The sequence below is a fragment of the Eretmochelys imbricata genome, chromosome 16 (genome assembly GCF_965152235.1).
Source record: "Eretmochelys imbricata isolate rEreImb1 chromosome 16, rEreImb1.hap1, whole genome shotgun sequence".
In the NCBI taxonomy this organism is placed as follows: domain Eukaryota; kingdom Metazoa; phylum Chordata; order Testudines; family Cheloniidae; genus Eretmochelys; species Eretmochelys imbricata.
Window position 1 is genome coordinate 13,564,098 of NC_135587.1, and position 20,458 is coordinate 13,584,555.

At 43.4% G+C, this 20,458-nt stretch overlaps 1 protein-coding gene across 1 annotated transcript in view; it reads left to right on the forward strand.

The window, feature by feature from the left end:
* COL27A1 (collagen type XXVII alpha 1 chain) overlaps positions 1 to 20,458 on the forward strand; it is a 244,484-nt gene that overhangs the window by 43,546 nt on the left and 180,480 nt on the right. The window contains exons 4-5 of the mRNA XM_077836249.1: positions 2,613 to 2,666; positions 16,042 to 16,095. Of these exons, the coding sequence (XP_077692375.1) occupies positions 2,613 to 2,666; positions 16,042 to 16,095 (108 nt within the window). The remainder of the gene's footprint in view (positions 1 to 2,612; positions 2,667 to 16,041; positions 16,096 to 20,458) is intronic.

A 20,458-nucleotide genomic window follows, 5' to 3' on the forward strand; every position in this document is an offset into this window, starting at 1 on the left:
TGGGATTTTTGGGTTTTTATTCCCTAACCTAGTTGAAACCAGGACGTAAATTATGCAGCAGGGATCCCAGAATATGGAGCACTGTTTACCCTGTTCTGACCCCATTCCCTGACAGTGAAATTAGTACAGTATCTTGTGGGTTTTTTATGTTCAGTTTATTTTAAATTACCCCCAAATTTTGGAGACTGTGGTATTGAAAAGGTGTAACTGGGTTGCAGTAATTATCAGAGGGAAGGCAGGCATCTCTGGCATCCTGCAGAGAATCAGGGCTTTTGGTACCAAAGACTATCTGGGGGAGATGGTTTTGGTTTTTGGTACTCAGGATGCAGTTAGAATTTTTGGAGAAGGGATGCATTTCCTTTCTTCCTCCCTCTTTTTGGGCAGAGGTGGAGACGACTTTAGGTGATGGGAGGAGTGGTTTGAATTCTTTGTTTCAACTGGATGTTGCTATGGAGGTTGGTGGGATGGGGGAAATTATCTCCCCTCATATGTGCCACTATTATTACAAGCAACAATGGATGAGATGTTTCTGCTGAAATGATCAGGAGTGGATACTGACATTTTAAATGATCATCATTATACTTCAGAGTCAACACTCTGAGCTGGATGGGAGCAGTTCACAGAAATAATAGTTTCAGGATGTCTGCAGACTCAGATATCACTGCATCAGTTATATTTCATTCATCTTTTGATAATTATTTTCCTAGCTACAAGGGTTGGGGAATTTTTTAACAAAAGCTTGGATTCCGGAGCAGTTATTCTGCAGACTGAAACAAACAAAAAGCCTACAATTATGTGTTTGTACAGCTGCATAATCGCATTATATGTGGTGTTCGGAGTTAACACAATGGCTGGTTAAACTAATGTGCGTATAACTTAACATAAGGATTGGTTGTATCAATGGGGGCTGCTTATATAAGGAACAGCAATACTGTATTAACTAGTGATGGGCATCTCTCAGATCAGATAATCGCCCAAGAGTTCAGACTAGGAACATGCATTCTTTTGATATCTTCACTACTGTCTGGTTCCACCTGAACCAGCCACACTGCAGAAAGAGAAATGCTAATGCATTCTGTGCCAGTCCAAATTAGTAGCGTGGAGGGAGGAAGGCGATTACCTGTACATTTTTTAACCTCTGCAAATTTTTGCATTTGTTTGGACCAAGGTTCAGTTTTATCCTTATCTCTTCTGAACTCATTCACTCATCACTTACCTACTGTATGTGAGGATTGGTAATATTCACCAGGGTTCTTTTGAGGAGAGACTTTGTTAGCATGCATGCATTCAGGCCATCACTGTTTGAAACCATAGCCTAGGATGGACTTTGGAGTAGGGGTCTCCAAGGATTATCTGGTGCATTAGCGTTTATATTCCTAAGATCTGTGTTAGGGATCTTGAACATTTAACTTTTCCTTTGGTACCGCAGTATGCACAGACTCTGAGTTACCTCTGTTGTTTCACAAGTGGCAGAGTCGGTTTTGTAGTGTTCTTAACTTGTGAGAACAGAGCACCACTTTAATCTGCCAAAAAATTGTTTGGGAAAAGGAGGATGTAGGGAGCAGGAACCGAACTGTGGAGTACAGCATGCACCTGCTTGGCAGCGGATCTGATCACCTCCCACTCACAGTTCTCCTTTTGGTAAAAGCTCTTTGGACTCCAGAGCGGTTGGAAAGTTCAGGCTGGGGTCCAAAGATTCTTTAGCCTCCTGCTCTTTCTCTCCCCCTAACCCCCCCTCCCCCCGAGAAACAAAACCCATCATTCATAACAAGCTGCTTTAATATAAATCCCCAGTGAGACACTTTAGCTAACAATTATTAATGTCAGTGCTGTAAAAAGGGTTGCAAGAGTGATCAGGAGTTGCAGCTCTCTCTGGAAATTTGGATTCTCCAGTCCATTGAGAATAGACTTTTTAAAGGATTTTATAGTTTTACTTCACCATCTTAAACCTCGTTACGTTCCCCTAAACTGTTACAGACCAGTGTGCAGCAGGGAGCCTTTAACTCTGTTCTGTTGTAACCCAGCATCCAAGAATCCCCACTGCTTTGACATGACTAAACTTACCTCTGCGATATTGCAGCACCATGTTCAGGAACTTCCACCATTGACACTAATTTTATTACTTTTGCCATATTATATAATATCTAGGAGAGTACAGAGCTGGGGTGTGATTATCTCTTTAATATCACAGTTCCTCTAGGAACCTATACTAGAGAGATTACTGTTTCCTTAGCTTTTGTACGATAAAACACACAACGTGCCTGCTTCTTTCAACATTGAGATGCAGTTTGTGTTACCTCTATTATGTTACAGCGCAGAATCCAGGAAACTGAAACACAGCTGTGATTAGAGAAATAAAGACTACAGCAGCAAGATGAGAATGCTTTGTCTCTGCTCTATTGAAATACATAGTTCTGAGACTGGTGTGCATAGTTTTTATTCCTTTACAGCAGTAGCATAAGTTGCATGGAAACTCTGGGCTCTGTGCCATAACTGGTCTTTCTTCCCCACTCCTGCTCCAAACAGTTAGATTCTGGCTCTTTCAGAACTGTGTTACAAGAAGCACGGTCTTCTGTATAACTGTAAATAATATTTCTTTACCTCTTTTCTAGGGCCCCCCAGGTCTACCAGGCTTACCAGGCCCACCTGGCAAGAGAGGCCCACGGGTAAGTGGCTTTTTGTGTCTACCCCTGCACCTCATTGCTGGCATCTTGTTTTTCTGTGCTGCTATTCTCCATGCCAACACATGGTGATCACTGTAGTGACTGAGCTAGTGACCACTTTGAGCACAGCTGTTGAGGTCTGGCACAGTTTAGAGCAAAGATTGGCTTCCCTCCTTTCCCCCTCCCCTATCCAAGATTTTCAGCAGGCTGAACTTCTCCTGCCAGGGTCTGGGGAAGGAGCAGCCTGACCTGAGGTTTGGCATTAGCCTATCGGTTGGACTATTGCTCTCTGTCCTTATCTTCCCACTTCCTCTTTGGTGTCCAACCTTTTATTGTTACAAAACACACACAGACATTAGGTTTGACCATGCTTCTTCTCTGACCTTTATGTGCCAGGTCTCCAGACCTACTTCCTGTCACCTCTGAATTTTGCCGTTGCACACAATGCTATCTGAGCGGCACCTATAATAAAATTCATTATAATAGTTTTCCACTCAGCTTAGCTGTGGCGGACCCAGAGAAAGGTCCTCTCTGACCTGCTTCTTGTCTGTTTCAGAATCTAGGACAAAATCTCTAACCTAGTCTTCAATATCTTTCATGTATTTTCCTTCCTACCCCATATCTGCTAAATTCAGATACAAACATGACTAAGAGTCACAAGAGCCATCCTTGGGAAATGCCTCATCCCCTGAAACACCTGGGTTTTTTGAGCCCTGTAGTCAACTAAGTTACACAAAACTTTTAGCATTAGTTCAACGGCAGCAGCAGCTACTGCAGTACTGGGCAATTGTATACCTGGCTGTGTTTTTAATAATAGATGGCGATTCTTGTGGTAGCACAATGTTGTCCCAAAGCGCAGAGCTGAGTGTGGATCCTGAACTCACTCTCTTGCATGCTGAGCTGGGGGAATTGGAGCCCTTGGCCTCTAGGGCAGGAGGGGAAGGAAGGATCATTTAATATCATGATCAGGTCACCTCTTTCAGTTGACCCTAAGGGTGACCAGATGTCCCGATTTTATAGGGACAGCCCTGATTTTTGGGTCTTTTTCTTATATTGACTCCTATGACCCCCTCACCCCTGTCCTGATTTTTCACACTTGCTGTCTGGTCACCCTACTTGAGGTGCCAGAGTTCCCACTGGTGCCAGAGGGAACTTTGGCTGGAAAGATAAGTCAGCCCCACATGAGGCCTTTCAAAGCTGGCTCTGAGGGCTGAAAACAGGGCAGTGCCAGAGGGCGCTTGTGTTACGTTCCAGTGGAATTCATGGTAAATGGGCGTGGATAAGTGTACCCCATTTCTGTACTAGTAAAAGGGAATGGCCTGATTTTTTCCCCCCAAAGAAGCTGAGTGCCCATAGCTACCCCTGAACCACTTCTCCTCTGTGGCACAGATAGCGTTAAACACACATGGGTGGAGCCCCAGGGCCCAAGTAGTTTGTTAGCTAGTTATGGGCACAGGTAGTGCCTTACAAGCATGTGAATGTCATTCACAGTGATTCATACAACAACAAGAAGTATTCTGTGCTGGTACGTGCAAAGACATGCAGTTCAGAGGAAGGCAGCGTATCTAGTGCTTACAGCAGATGCCTCCATTCTAACTGGGATTCTGCCACTGACTCACATGACCTAAGGGAAGTCATTTAACCCCATTTGTAACAGAGGAGTCACACAGGGATGTAATACCGCATTCGCTTAACTAACAGGAGGGGTGAGGATTAGCTAACTAATGTCTGCTCTTCCGTTGCAAATTTTTCATTCCAGGAGCTCTTAAGCACTTCTGTAATGGGCCCTGATTCTCATTTACACTAAGGCCCCTTTCCTCCACTCTTTCAGTGTAAAGGGACCTTAAAGTGTAATTTTTGCCCATTTTAAGGCCCCCTTATGCAGCCAGGATGATGTAAAGGGACCTTCGTAAAGGAGGACCAGGCCTGATGTTTTCAATACAGGTTATTTATTTACATCACTGTTCTGCACTGGAACTTTTGCAGCATGGGCACTGAGAGATCCAAGCATTTAGCTATTGTTTTGTACTGTTGCCTTCACAGTACTGGGTAACATTTTGCACAGATACAGCTGATGTTTTGTGCAGAGATCTGCGCGTTGCAATCCATGTCATAGGCAGACATAGCTACCTTTTATTCCCCCTCTGGCAAACAGAGTGACCCAGCAGTGGTTTTACAAGACTCCAGGTACATATTTTACATAATCCTTTATTGACATACACATTAGCACAGACCACGCTTAAATACCAACATGGGGTTCTCCTATAAGCCTGCAGCTGTGGAAAATTACCAGTTAAAGAAAGTCTCTGCTCTCCCCGGTTCGTTATCCTTACTGCAGGTCTCCAGCAGAGCTTAGTGAGCACAATGGGATGTCTACACTTGGAGCTGGGAGTGTGATTTCCCGCTCAAGGAGACCTCATCCTGCAAGCTCTTATGGAGCTAGCATAATAAAAACAGAAGACAGCTGCAGGGGCACGAGCGGCGAGGGACGTATTTGGGTGGCTAGCCTCTCCCACTGCGTGCACTGGCCATGGCCTGTGTTCTATTTTTAGTGTGCTAGCTTGCTGAGAGCTAGTGAAAGTAACTTTCCTGGAGCTGGGAAGCACAAACCCAGCTTGAAGTGTAGACATACCCTTATGGTATGTAAACTTAATCCAGGGTCTGGAGGCCCCAGCTTTCCTGTGCACATATATCCAAATTCCTCCAGCTTAACAAAACTGAGCTTTGAAATTTCAGTGGCATTAAAAGGGAGGGAAAAAGTGTTGTTAAGACTCTGAGCAGGTCTTTCAGTGTCCTCCTCCCATCCATGGCACAGCCTGCTTCAGCAGGGAAGCCCCTGACAGTCACGTGTAACTTCTTGAGTTAAATCCCAGCCAGGGGGTTCTCATCAACTCAGGATGGAAATCCCAGCTGGGAAGTAATCAGATGCAGCTGAGCCTAGTTTGGCTGGCTCAGCTCTTTGAAACTGAGCCTAATTTCAGGAGCGAGAAAGGGGTGGCGGTATAAATGCCTGCACTTGGAGCACTAGAGACAGAAGAACTGCCCTGCGTGTATTGTTGTTTTGTCTTCATTAACGGTTCTGGGATTTAAGGATTTGCACTGCGGGAAGGGAATGTGGCCAGACAGTAGGATGGGCTTAGAGGGGTTCTTCTTTTTTGGTTGCAAAAGAACCCTGAAAAAATAATCAACCCCAGAGAGGTTTTTTTTTTTTTCCTTTTTGCTTAACCTGGACGTCCTATGAAATTCCTCTGCAGCTACACAGACCTTGTCCCTGCTACAACAAGACCCATACTGGATCGGCCCATTGGTCTATCAAGTGAGGTATCCTGCCTCTAGCAGAGAGGCTAGCCCCTGAAATTTTAGGGGGAGGAGGAACGATGCATGTAACTAGCTTTGCAATGTTGTACATTTTGAGAGCAGGAAGGATTTCTTCCTCTCCTCTGCAGTTTATGGCCTGATGAGGCATGGTGCTCTCATCGTACCTTGGATAACTTCAGTGTTGTTAATGCTTATAAAATTAGCCATCTCCTCAGAAACCTGCCACGGCCTTTGACTCTGATCACCTGCAACAGTGAATTCCACAGGGTGACAATGTCCTATTGATACAGCACAGTATTTCCACTTCTTTATACAAGTCTGCGGGGTGACCCCCATGGTCTCTGATTATTGGACAGCGTAAAAATAACTCTGAGTGGCTTTCTCTTTTCTAGGGTTGGTGGCCCACTGTTGGTTTATGGAGAGCTGGCTGGTCACATGATGCTGGCTCCTTATTTCCAATCTTCCTGAGCAAAATAAGCTATAACAGTCGAAGCATAGTATTGCCAGTGCATACCTGTATTCACGCTAGGGCCTCTTGCCAGCATAGCTCTGTCGGTCTCCAATCTCACCCCGACCGATATAGCTATGCCAATGAAAGTTTGTAGAATAGATCTGGATGGTGACTTAATTGTGATAGGCATAGAACTCACCAGCTGTAGTCCGTGCTGGCACTACATAGTGGGTTTTTTACTGGTATTTCGGTTAGGGGCATGTGGGATTTTTTTATATTTTTATATTGAAATACTTTTAGTGGTACAATCCCTGGCCTGGATGCAGTTCTGTTGGTATAAGGATACCTGATATGGGAATAGCTGTACCAGCATAAAGCCCCTTTGTACTGACATAACTGCATCCATGCTAGGGAAGTTCTACCACTTTAACTATGCTGCTAGAAAGTGGTACCACATTTGTGTGCAGACAGCTCGATTGCACTGAAGAATGTGCGTGGCTTAGTGAGGTCTGCAGAAAGAGAGTTAAAAGGTGCTGTAAACCACAGCAATAATGCTTACGCGGCAGTTTCCAAATGTTAATTAAACCTTACAACCGCACTCTGGAGTAGCACAGGAAGCCTGCACATGTGGAAACCAATGGGAAGTTTGCCATTGGATTCACTTCCACAGAAACAGACTTAGGGTAAAATTTTCAAAAGTGCTTAAGTGACTTAGGAACTTAAGTCCCATTAAAAGTCAGTTTTGCAGGTGGGCAAACTGATTTGCCTAAGGTCTCATAGCCAGCCAGAGGCAGAGCTGGGAATAGGACCCAAAAGACTTTAATGCCAACTCTCTGCACTAATTTTAAGCTCTCAATAAATAGGAGAAATTCCATTGTGCAAGTAGGTAAAATGTTGCTTTTGCACTCACTGATTCTTACCTCCATCACGCCATGAGCCTCAGAGCATTGGAAGATTCCAAGCTCCTGCTGTAGCATTTCATTGCTACATCTTGTCTTTGGTTGCAAAAAAATAATCCTAATCTTTTTCAAAAATGGGGCTTTTTCCCCCAAGATGATAAAATTTCAGTCTTCTGTAAAGATTGTCCCAATCTCCTCATTCCACTAGGAAGGTTTTCCAGTTTCTAAGTAGAAGTGTTTAAAGAAACAGTTTGTTTGGCCTCATTTCAAATATTTAGCTCATTTTTCAGCAAGCCAAAGGTCAGAGTGGAATCTGGAGGTCAGGAGCAGAAAAGCTGCTTTACATTGTGAAGCCCCCAAGTATAATGAGTTTTCAATGAGTAGCTGTCCCTTTTGGATGAAGCGCTGTAGCATTTTGCGTGAGTTTTTTAATGGGGGGAATTGCACACAGTTGCACTTTTGTTAATTTGTGCAGGCTGTGAACCAGTACAAATAAAAGAGTTTCTGTGAGATGGGTCCCATCTCTGCCCATGTAGCAGAGATGAACTGGCTGGCGCTGTGGAGTTCACAAGTAGATAGCTTTCACATGAGGTGGCATTCCATCCAGATTACAAGCCCAGCCACATTTGGGAATCTCCTTACCCCACCCCATTTTCAGAACACATTGAGGGATTGTGTTCAACGCCTGGTTTCCATGCTGCTGATTCTCTGGTGACTGCTGATGATTAAAACAGTGTCCCATGATAAAACTTTCCATGGAATTTCTGGTGCCGAGGCTGGAAGACTTCAGATATAAATCGACTTGTTGCTGGGTTTTATTGTTTAAGCAGTGCCGAGAGTGAGCCAAGATTGTGTGTGTGAATAACATAGAGGCTGGTAGAATTTCAGCTCCTAACTTGGTGGACTCAATGTTGTCCCATCCGATGCAAAGAAAAGAGAGAAATGAGATGATGATGATGATTACATATAGTCATAATACTTATGAGTATATACCGACCCTTTTAGTTGAAGGGGAAAGAAGTAGGGTTTAATCTAGAAGAGCACGAATAGAGGGTAGCAGCTAGCTCTAGCACAGCTCATCTATGGAAAGATGGCTACGTCTGGGAGATACGGATTAGGGATAGGTAATCCTGATGGTCTGGAAGGGGAGGGTAATGAAAACTGGATTAGGCTGAGTAACACAGGAGTAGTTAGCTGAAAGGAAGATTGGACAGACACTGTCTTTGTGAGGTGCGTGTTGATAGAGGGATGGATGTCTCTGAGACTGTTGGTTTGATGAGAAGAAGCTGCCTTTCAACATGTCATATAACAGGCGGTTAACTGGGATTGGAGCATCAAATGTTGCAGCTGTAGTTGTTTTGTGCTAGTAGTCTGATGTGGTCCCTTTGCCGAGGAGCTGTCCTAAATATGCCTTTGGTGAAGTTCCCTCTGTGAGTGGTTAGTTCAGGTGGGAGTAGTTAAAACTGATCTTACTGGAGTGGCTAAGGGTTGGTGAGGATGAGATTGTGCAGTTAAGAAGGGGCTTTAATTTGCTTTGGCTTTTTATACATTCTTTGTGCCTTCAGTGTGAGAGAGAGGGACAAGATTTAGAGTACTATAGACTTGGGAGGCTGCTGGTTTTCCTACCATCCATTATTATTTATTTGTATAGTGGTAGCACCTAGGAGCCCCTGTCATAGACCAACACCCCACTGTGCTAGGTGCTGTACAAATACAGAACAAAAGGACAGTCCTTGCTCCAAAGAGATTATGACCTAAGTGTCTATGTTCCGGAGTTCTGGTCAAGGAATAAGTTTTAGAGGTGAAAGGGTACGTCATTCCCCATATCCATTTAATCATAGGGCACTCTGTTGAAATTGCCTATAAGCATGCAGCTTGTGATGGTGGAGAGATGGGCACCTGAGCAGCAAAGACTCAACTGAGACAAGGAGGTTGCATAGGCAGCCCCACGGCTATTAGATGACAATGACTTGTTTATTACTATCTTTATATTCATAGCTATGACCTAAAGGTGAAAGATGTCCTGGTTTATTAGCAAACTCCCTCTGATTTGGAATGTTTGCTAGGCAGGAGTTTATACTTGGACCGGCTGATTCTACAGAGTTGGAGCGTCACCGTCTTTCGTGATCACTTATTATAGCTGAAAGAGAAGCGTAATGAGCTGAATAGTCGCTGTTGGGATCAGTGTAAATGAAGGGGTAGTTGCATCTGCCATTGGCTACAGGAGATAATAGAATGGCTCCATGAACATCTGAGACACACATTGTTATATTTAGGATTGATTGGGTTGCAGAGGGGCTGTTAGCTCCATTAGTGGTTTGATTGGGGTACGTGTCACTGGGACATGTGCTATGCATAAGGGCACTTGTTTCTGAGATGGATGAATTGAAATTAGGTGTGGTGGTTTCTCTTTTCATTTTTGCTGCGTGCTGGGGTGGGTTGTTTGTAGTTGCCTATGGGCAGATTTGATGAAAGGTGAGAGGTGGTTGATGGTGAGACGGTATGAAAGAGGAGTGAAAGTTGCCTGTGGGATTGGAGAGGAACAATAAGCCAGGTGAGGAATAAATGCACCCACGGGCTGGCAGAACACAGAGACCATCTCCATATAGCATCTTAACACTGATCTGGGCATGTGTATGTGGGCTTGGAGGGTGCAGTTTAAAGTTCCACCAATTACTTCCATTGCCATTATAGACAGGTGCGTAGCTTAAATCCTAGGGCCTGCCTGTTCAGATTTTCGCTGCTCAAAGCTCCGGAGGCAGATACTGTCCTGTACGTTTTGTTACTCTGCTCATGGTTAGCTGTACCATGCTGACTCTTTCTCCTCTGCCAAGAATGTGGGTGTAAACTTAGATTAAAGGGCTAACCGTGTTGAAACATATCAAAATCAGTTATTTTTTACCATTTTAGGACTCTTGCCAGACTACGCCCTTGTCTCTCCATAGCTGCACTATACATTTTAAATGAGACTCTCATAACCTTTGGGCTTGATCACTGCCATGCCCTGGTTACTGGATTGGACTTCCCACTACACCAGCAGCACATTGCCTTCCACTTAGTCAGACCGGGATGCTTTGGAGATTTCGAGTGAGATGGATGTCTGCTATTTTGATCTTGCTAACCCCATGTTCTGTTCACCTCCCTATGTCTCTGATCCCACTGAAGTTAATGCTAAAACTCTTATTGAATTCAATAGTATAGGAACAACCCCTTAAACTAGGGATCTGGGTGTTTATCTTATTGCATATCTTATCACTTGGTGTTGAGAATTCTGATCTTGCAGGCCTTTGCTTGGACTGAAGACTGGTCCCTTTTCAGGCTGGCTTTTGGTTAATGCTTCCTACAGTTGTGCTGCAAAAGTCTGCCTATGAACAGTGTTAGGTACATTATTTGTTAGCCCATGAGTTTCTGACTGGAAGTTTAGCCATAGATAGGGCTACAGATTTGTTATAGCATTTTTTAAATAAAAAATCACAGAGCAGTCATGGTGAATTTAGTAAAAGTCACAGATTTAGTGACTGCTCCATGATTTTTGTTTAAAAATGCCCTGACAGACATGTAGGCACCGACCATCCATAGCAGCACCCTCCGCCCCGGCACCACAACCCTAATCTTGGTCTGAGTGGGAAGGGGAGCTGAGCCCAGACCCATGAGACAGCAGCCGCTGCTGCAGGGTGAGTCACAGACACCAAAAAAGTTGCGGACAAGCAGGAAAATCGCGCTATCTGTAACTCTCTTCCCACCATGACAGAGCTGTAGCTGTAGCTGTAGATTCTGCATTTCCAGCTGGAAGCTGGGTCAGCGTCAATCAGCATTGGCTGTTCCCGGTTGGAGGTTGTGCTGCTGCCTATCGCTTTCTTATTGAGAATTCTGTCTTGTATTATGATGGATAACAAGTCGCATGAATGTGCACCAAAAGGAGACCAAGCTGTAACATGGGATTTGAGCTGGGATGTTTGACTCTGAACTTGCATAACAGCTGAACTACCCTCACTTTATAAATCTGGCTTGGTGCTTTAGACCTTGCTCTGGACTGCTTGCATTAACTGCATTAATGTGTGAAGACATTTTAGGATCTTGACTTTATAGAGATGTTGCTGCTCTAAGTTCTGTCATTAAAACTAATCCCTCTGTAATTAGGACATTTTTTCTTTGCACAGCTATATGGCTCTGAATATTTCCTTGATCCCAAAGACCCTAGGAAAATGCTTTAATCAGGGACAGCGAGGAAAACTGGTCCAATGATTAGGGCACTAGCCTGGGACTTGAGAAAACCTGTGTTCAATCCCTGCTCTGCCAGACTTCTCATTCTGTGAAACATGATGATGTACATAAGAACATCCATACTGGATCAGACCAATAGTCCATCTAGTCCAGTATCCTGTCTTCCGACGTTTCCCAGTGCCAGATGCTATAGAGGGAACTAACAGAACAGGGCAGTTAAGTGGTCCATCCCCTGTCATCCAGTCCCAGCATCTGGCAGTCAGAGGCTTAAGGACACCCAGAGCATGAGGTTGCAACCCTGACCATCTTGGCTAATAGCCATTTATGGCCCTATCCTCCACGAACGTATCTAATTCTTTTTTGAACCCAGTTATACTTTTGGCTTTCATAACGTCCCCTGGTAACAAGTTCTGCAGATTGACTGTGCATTATGTCAAGAAGTACTTCCTTATGCTTGTTTTCAACCTGCTGCCTAATAATTTCATCAGGTGACCTCTGGTTCTTGTGTTATATGAAGAGGTAACTAACACTTCTCTATTAACCCTCTCCACACCATTCATGATTTTACAGATTTCTGTCATATCCCCCCTTAGTCGTCTCTTTTCCAAGGTGAACAGTGCCAGTCTTTTTAATCTTTCTCCATATGGAAGCTGTTTCATACCCCTGAGCAACAAAAATGCTTTTCTCTGTTTTCTTAAGGTTTTCTCTTAGAACCTTTACCAATTCTAATAGATCTTTTTTGAGATGGGGGGCCAGAACTGCATGCAGTATTCCAGGAGTGAGCATACCATGGATTTATATAGCGGCATTATGATATTTTATGTCTTATTATCTATCCTGTTCCTAATGGTTCCCAACATTCTGTTAACTTTTTAAACTGCCACTGCATATTGAGGGGATGTTTTCAGAGAACTATCCACAGTGACTCCAAGATCTCTGCCTTGAGAGGTACAGCTAATTAAAACCCCATCAGTTTTTATGTATTGTTGGGATTATGTTTTTCAATGTGCATTACTCTCCATTTATCAACATTGAATTTCACCTGCCATTTTGTTGCCCAGTCACCCAGTTTTGTGAGATCTCTTTGCAGTCTCCTTTGCACTTACCTATCTTGAGTAATTTTGTATCTGCAAACTTTGCCACCTCACTGTTTACCCCTTTTTCCAGATCATTTATGAAATTATTGATGAGCACTGGTCCCAGTACAGATCCTTGGGGGACCCTGCTACTTACCTCTCTCCATTCTGATAACTGACCATTTATTCCTATCCATTGTTTCCTGTCTTTTAACCAGTTACTGATCCATAAGGGGACCTTACCTGTTATCCCATCAATCCTTACTTTGCTGAAGAGCCTTTGGTGAGGGACCTTGTCAAAGGCTTTCTGAAAATCCAAGTACACTATATCCACTGGATTACTCTTGTCCAAGTCTTTGCTGACCCCCTCAAAAAGTTCTAACAGATTGGTGAGGCATGACTTCCCTTTACAAAAGCTGTTTTAACTCTTCCCCAACAGATCTGTTGGCTCAACAAATGCTCATGCTATCAGATGTAATAAAAAACCCACAATTTTAATGAAACGAAATAAAACTAGTGGGATAGCTCAGTGGTTTGAGCATTGGCCTGCTAAACCTAGGGTTGTGAATTCAATCCTTGAGGGGGCCATTTAGGGATTTGGGGCAAAAATTGGGACTGTGTCTTTTAAAGGCGATTAAAGGCACTGAATTCCTTTGTTAGTTGGACACTAATTCCATTTGTCTCCTTTGGAAATCACAGCCTGGGAGATCTGGACCCAAATATGCAGAATGATGACAGCAAATATTACTGTCTCAGAGCTGAGAAAGCAGCCAAATAACTTTCTCTTTATCCACCAATCTATGCTCCTCCTTTAAATCAAGAGTAAATGAAAGTACTTCTGCTGGTGGTGTAGAGATTGTGCATGTTGGCAGAATGCAAATCTTCAGAATTGACTCTTCAAATTGCTACGCCTCTCAGGAACGTGTTCTGGGATTTAGCAGCATTATTACCTCTGCCTGAAAAGTTAGCAGATTGCTTCTGCTCTGTACAAAGCCTGGGATAATTTATTTTTAGCTTCTTATTCCAGATACCTCCTTAAATAGTCTTTGGAAAACATGTTGAGTTCTTTTAATAAATGATTTAAAAGGAGATATTGCTATATATCATCTATTGTAGGTATTTTACAGTGCCAGTTGCCCTTAGTATTGTCAAAGTCAGATTCAGGACTCACATAATTTGTCAGACCACTCTGTTTATTAGGAAAGCGCTTTGCCAATGCACCCAGATATGTGAGCCCCTCTCTGAGGCTCAAGCTAACTTATTTATACAAATAAGCCAAAGCCAATTTAACATAAGAGACAAAACGAAGCAGAAACTGGTAAACGTTAGTATGCAAATAGGATATGTATGTATATTTGTCAATCTCCTACCTCAGTAGGAGCTCCTGGTTAATTAGTTTGAGGACCTATTGTCTCACACTCCTTAATGTTTCTCTTCCTGACAACTATATTTCAACAAACCCTTCAAGCAGCATTTGTTTAATGAATTATAATTTCAATATAATTCATTCTACTTTCACAGTATCTAGGCAGAGAAAATTGCTATAGCTTTTTGAGTGAGGGTCACAGACTATATTTTTCATCACTGATGTATCTATTTTTGAAATGAAAGAATCATTTAAGTGCCACTGGGGAAAACTGAAGCTCATTTTAAACAGGGACTTTACCATATGCCAATCACAGTATGGATTTGCATTCTAGTCTCATCAGAGCCTCTAAAAAGGCAAAATTTCAAGCACTTTTCAGGGGATGTGCCCTGAAGGTTTAAACAAGTAGTTAAACCATTAAAATTTCATTGTAGCAAGTACCTCTATTTCCCCTTATTTCAGCTCTCAGAAACGTGCCTGCTGCTTATTCTAAAATGCCAAGTAAATCGCTCTAAATATATACAGTCTTCTTGATCCCCCAAATCGCTGCTCCTTCTGGGGCTTTTGCAACTATTTTGATTCCTGATGAGGATGCAGCGATGCCCACAAAGCACACTTTATACTGCTGTAGTAAAGCTACCTCCCATGAATGAAACAAGCTATTCTGATAAAAGCACAGCTTTGCTGGAACAGCTGTGTCTATGCTAGGGAATTCTGCCAGCACAGCTCTGTCGGTCACAATCACACCCCTGACTGACATGGATTATGTCTCTATTACAGACTTCTGCCAGCATAGCTAAGTTTTATGCACCCTGGTACCGCACTGGGGCTAAGCACAAAACCTCCAAGGCTGCCAGGAGTTTAAAGGTCCTATTGTCTGCTAGCACAACTCCACTGACTAGTGTCCCTAGGGAGGAAGTCAGGTCACATAGGAAATGTGAGGTTTCAGAGCAGCAGCCGTGTTAGTCTGCATCCACAAAAAGAAAAGGAGTATTTGTGGCACCTTAGAGACTAAGAAATTTATTTGAGCATAAGCTTTTGTAGATGAAAGCTTATGCTGAAATAAATTTTTTAGTCTCTAAGGTGCCACAAGTACTCCTTTCCTTTTTATAGGAAATGCGATTGCAGAGAAACTCTTAGACTTGAGGCCTGGTATTAACTGAAGTCAGTGGAGCTATGTGGAAGCCCAGCACACTTGAGAGGGATCACCACTTTACTGCCATTGCTAATGCAGTTAGTTGCAAGTAGTTAGTGGGTTGCTCTCTAAAGTGGTTGCTGACACTTTGCGTATCTGCACTCTGGTGGGAGACTCCTGCAGTTGTGCATTGATGTGAAGGTAGGTTTTTAAACCATCTTGCATCCCCTGTGTCTCTGCATTGCAAACTGCTCATGTTCTCAGTCTGGTTACAGTTGTATTTGCCATACAAGAACAATCTGCTAAAACGGGGTCAGCCCTGTCCAGCCACAGTGCCATTATCTCCTTGTTACTGCTGGCTAATTAAGAGGGCTGCCTAATCAGTGTTCTGCTTAAGCCACCTCCCTCCTGGGAGGAGCAAACTGAAGCTGTGTTGATTCCATGGAGGGGAAGAGTGACTGAAATGCTCACACCAGCTCTATCCCTCCTGCTGCCAGGAATGGCTTTTGTTAATTACAGATGTTTCGGGATGGTGACCTGGTCTACACTTAAAAGTATTGCCTGCATAGTTATGTTGGTTCGGAGTGTGCAAAACTCCAACCAACATTGCTTTCTGGCAAAAGCCCCTGTGTAGATGTAGTGTTATTGCCCCCTTTCCCCCAAAAAAGTCCTTTTTTCAGTGTAGCTTATTTTGTTTGGGGACCTGGATCACCTCTAGGAGGGTTTGCAGGTATAGCAAAACCTTTCTAGTATAAACAAGGCCTGTGTCATTCCTGGGGATTGGACTGAGCCTGGATCTGAGCTTCCTCAAAGTTCGGGGGTGCTTGGAGCTGGGGTTTTGGCTCCATCCATATTGAATAACGCTGATTTGTATAGATTTATTATGCCTTTTTTTTTCTTTTTTTTTAGGGTTCTCCTGGTCCCCATGGAAACCCTGGCCGCCCTGGTCTACCTGGCCCTAAAGTAAGTATTTACCAATGTGAAAAGCTTTTGCCTTCTAGCTCCAGAGGAGACCCCAGTAAGGAGAGAGAGCACATAAGGCTACTCGACTCCCTAGGGAAATAATTGTAAGGGCTCTTTCATCATCTCGTTTCACACACAACACAGCAAGGTCCTCTCCCTACACCCTGTGAAACTCCCTGCAGCATTGCAAGGCATGCCGTCTGCACCCTCAAAATTCACACGAGGCTCCCAATAGTATCACAGATTTCTTCATCCTCCACAAGATCAGACTTCCGTCCTGTAAGGCCCCTGTTGTTGTTCAGCCTTCTTTGGGTGCTTAGTGAATTCTTGTGGATTCTTCAGCACTCTTAGTCAGCTGTGTGACTGCTACTCCAGTCCAGACCACCCAGACAGCAGAATTGGCAAAGTATTTCTTTGTCTGTCTCCTCCCTCCCCTGAAATCCCTTCCATCTCTCCTCTTCCCCTCCAAAATTCCACCCAATTCTTCTTCCTCTGCCTGATACCCCCTTTAATACCATGCAAAGATTCACTTCAGAGTCCTGGCCAAGATTTTGGGATCAGCCAGCAAAGAGGCAAAGAATCTATCCCAGATTTGAGCCTGGGCACAACGTATGATAGGACAGAACTCAGCGGGGTTAGTCACTATGCTGTCAATGACTGCAGTTACGTCCAACACAGCTGAAAGTGTCAAATCTTAAGGACATCCTAGTAACCTGGGACATAATATCTTACCTGGACCCTAAAGTCCCACAGTACATCACCTCTTCTGTTGTATTTCAAGTTTCCCTAGTTGCTTCCTTTTGGATGTCCTCTGCCTTCCCCCACCCCCACCAAGTTCTATGCTCCTTCCTCTACTGATTGCCCCCAAAAGCCTTTACTTCTGCCCCTCTCCTTTTTCTTTCCCCCACTCCCATACAGAAGTTCCACTTCAGTTCAGTAATAGCCCAAGTGCTGTACTGTCAGAGGTGCTATCAAAAAGTTGGCCAGTCAGAAGCAAGGCCTTGCCTGGCTGGCTAGAATACATTGTTAAAGATGCAGATGAAAAGAATAGGGACTAATTCCAGTGTGTTGGCCAACATTCCCTCTTCCAGAAACTTCCATTCTAATATCCAGCTTCATTCATTATATAAACACGTTCTCTCGAAAATGTGAAAGTCCTAAATTTGGATTCTATTTGGGGCCTGACCTAATCAGAAATAGCTTTAGAGCTACTGGTGGCCCAAGTAAGACCAGAATTTAGTGTCTTATAAAGGAATGCAGGAGGAGGGAATCAGTGAAAATCTCTCTGTTAAGCACTAACAAAGTGAAAGCTTTAGGATTTCACATCAAATTGAACAGAAGGTGCAAATAAGAGTAGATTATTTTCATTAGCACATCAGTAGGAAGAGATGTTTCAATTGCTATTGATGTTCTGGGGCAAAGAGTCTAGCAACCTGCCATTCTGCCTCTACATAATTAAAAAGTAGGCACCAGAGATGTGCTGGTGAACAGCAGCTGTTCTGTATTTAAAAGTGTAGTTATATGGTCTGAAAAGTGAGGTTATAAAAAGTCTACATCTTGGTGTTCTGTATTTATTCCCTGTCAATGACTTCCGGATCTCACTTGTTGAATTTTACAGGTCAAATCAAGATCTTTTTATCCTAGCTGTCAGCCCTGCAAACTCTACTTGGGATCTGCAATTTGCAAATTCAAGCTTTTTTGTGGGGGAAGTCAATTCCCCTTGCCTTGTACATAGCGAAAAATCATCACTGGTACTAATAATTATTTAGTCCAAGCTTTCTTCTCTTCAGCTGTCTTGACCCTGCCATGTGATTTATATATTTTTTAAAAATATTTTTCTTATTTCCTTTACACCATTCTGGACAGGTGGGCTTGAGACATTAAATGTTTGATGGGAAGACAAATGGACCAATGCAGATCATAGATGCATTCTAGTTACAATGCTTTTCCCTACTAAGGTGCAGTGAAGTTATACAGAATAGTGGAACACAGTTGACAACTTGGAGAAAATATGCTCCCTTCCCCACCCAATCCATAAGAAAAACTCATCATCGCCAAGGCAAGCTACATTTCACAGTATGCTTTGATGATCAGCACATGTTGGGGTTTATTGGACTACTGTGGGGAAGGAGTCCTGGAACCGAGCACTGAGAACACCCTACATTCAGCTCTGTCAAATTCAAATCTTTGGACCTTGATGAGTCCTCTTGATCACCGTTCTGATAGCTGAAGAGTCCCAGCTGCCCTCCTTGCTTGTAGGTGCACTAGGAAAGAGGTGGTTTCAAAGGAAGCCAGGACCCAAACTGTAGTTCAAAGTTAACATCATGAACTGCGTCCAGAAATAAGTTGGGGGTCCAATACTGTCTATGGAGCAGAGGTGATAAATGTTTCATGAGTCTGACTCTGGTAGCTACATGGGCCTCCAGCTAGTGCAGAATGTAGAGTTTCTGAGCAGCCTGGTTAATCAAGTCTGTCTAACTTCTTGTCAGTGGCTTGAAAAGGTCCCAGTAAGGGAAAAGAGAGAGCCTCTAGGCTGACAACCATCAGCTGTGGTAGGTGGTTCATCACGATGCTTTCCAAGGCAGAGGGAGAGCTCAGTGTCCCATAGTAATATGAAAACCATAGCTAAGTCTTGGGCTGAGAATGAATCTACATCTGGTCAGAGAATCAGCTGAGCAGTGACATAGTTATGCTGGAACTGGGGGTGCTTCCACTCCCCCTGGCTTGAAGTGGTTTCCATCATATAAAAGGTTTACAGTTTGGTTCAATGGCTCTCAGCATCCCCACTGTACAAATTGTTCCAGCACCCCTGAGCAGTGACTTTTTTGCAAGTTTTTACAACACACTATACAGACTGGGTAGCTCTATCTCTTCAGGTGCCACCTCTTGGCAGGTGTGTACAGAGTGCTGTGGTTTTCTCTTTCCTTCCTGCCTTACTTCATTTGGCTGGTATTTAAAGCCCAACTTCTCAGACTCGGGAAGAAGAAGGGCAGAATAGACTTTGCACACATCTCTCTGACTTTTGCAATGAATCCACATTGCATTAATCTTGACAGGTGGGCTTCCACATCTGGGATCTGACTTTTTATCTAGAGGTGCTGAGTGTCTACAGCTACAACTGAACTTAGTGGGACCTGCAGGTGCTCAGTATCTCTGAAAATCCATCCCCTGAGAGGCAGGCTAAGTAGTGCTGGCCTCAGTTTTTCCTGTTAAGAGGCACTCAGGCAGCTAGCTGAGGTCTTCCCTAGATAGCACTTTGTAATAATAGTAGCTTGGAAAAAACAAGCAATCCAGCAATGGAGACCAAACTTTCCCAGACAGATACAGCTTGGAAAATATGACTAGAACAAATCACTGTCACTGAGGAAGAGAACCAGGAGCATACTTGTTATCAGCTGAATTAACAGGGCACTGATAAGGCCAGGCGGTCAATTGCACATTAGGGATTTCGTGGTTAATTTTATTTGACCAAGGGGTGGGTGTGTCTGTGTGTTTATACCATGGTATAAAATCACTTGTAAGTTTATACTGCATTTTAGAGCTGTCCTGTTACATTGTCAAACAAATGAATTTTTTTAAATGTACCCCATGTTAAGAATTCCACCTTGTTCCTGTCATTATGGGGAATCTTAACAGGCATCTGTAAGTAAAAAGTTCTTTTAAATAGTACTATATTTTTTTTGAGCCAAATTCCCTGCTGTTGTAAAGGGGCACAGTTTCACTGGATTCAGAGTAGCAGCCATGTTAGTCTGTATTCGCAAAAAGGAAAGGAGTACTTCTGGCACCTTAGAGACTAACAAATTTATTTGAGCATAAGCTTTCGTGAGCTACAGCTCACTTCAACGGATGCATTCAGTGGCAAATACATTGAGGAGATTTATATACACAGAGAACATGAAACAATGGGTGTTACCATACACACTGTAAGGGGAGTGATCACTTAAGATGAGCTAATTCCAGCAGGAGAGTTGGGGGGGCGGGAGAAAACCTTTTGTAGTGATAATCAAGGTGGGCCATTTCCAGGAGTTGACAAGAACGTCTGAGGAACGGGGGGAATAAACATGGGGAAATAGTTTTACTTTGTGTAATGACCCATCCGCTCCCAGTCTCTATTTAAGCCTAAGTTAATTGTATCCAGTTTGCAAATTAATTCCAATTCAGCAGTCTCTCGTTGGAGTCTGTTTTTGAAGTCTTTTTGTTGTAATATTGAGACTTTTAGGTCTGTAATCGAGTGACCAGAAAGATTGAAGTGTTCTCCGACTGGTTTATGAATGTTATAATTCTTGACATCTGATTTGTGTCCATTTATTCTTTTACGTAGAGACTGTCCAGTTTGACCAATGTACATGGCAGAGGGGCATTG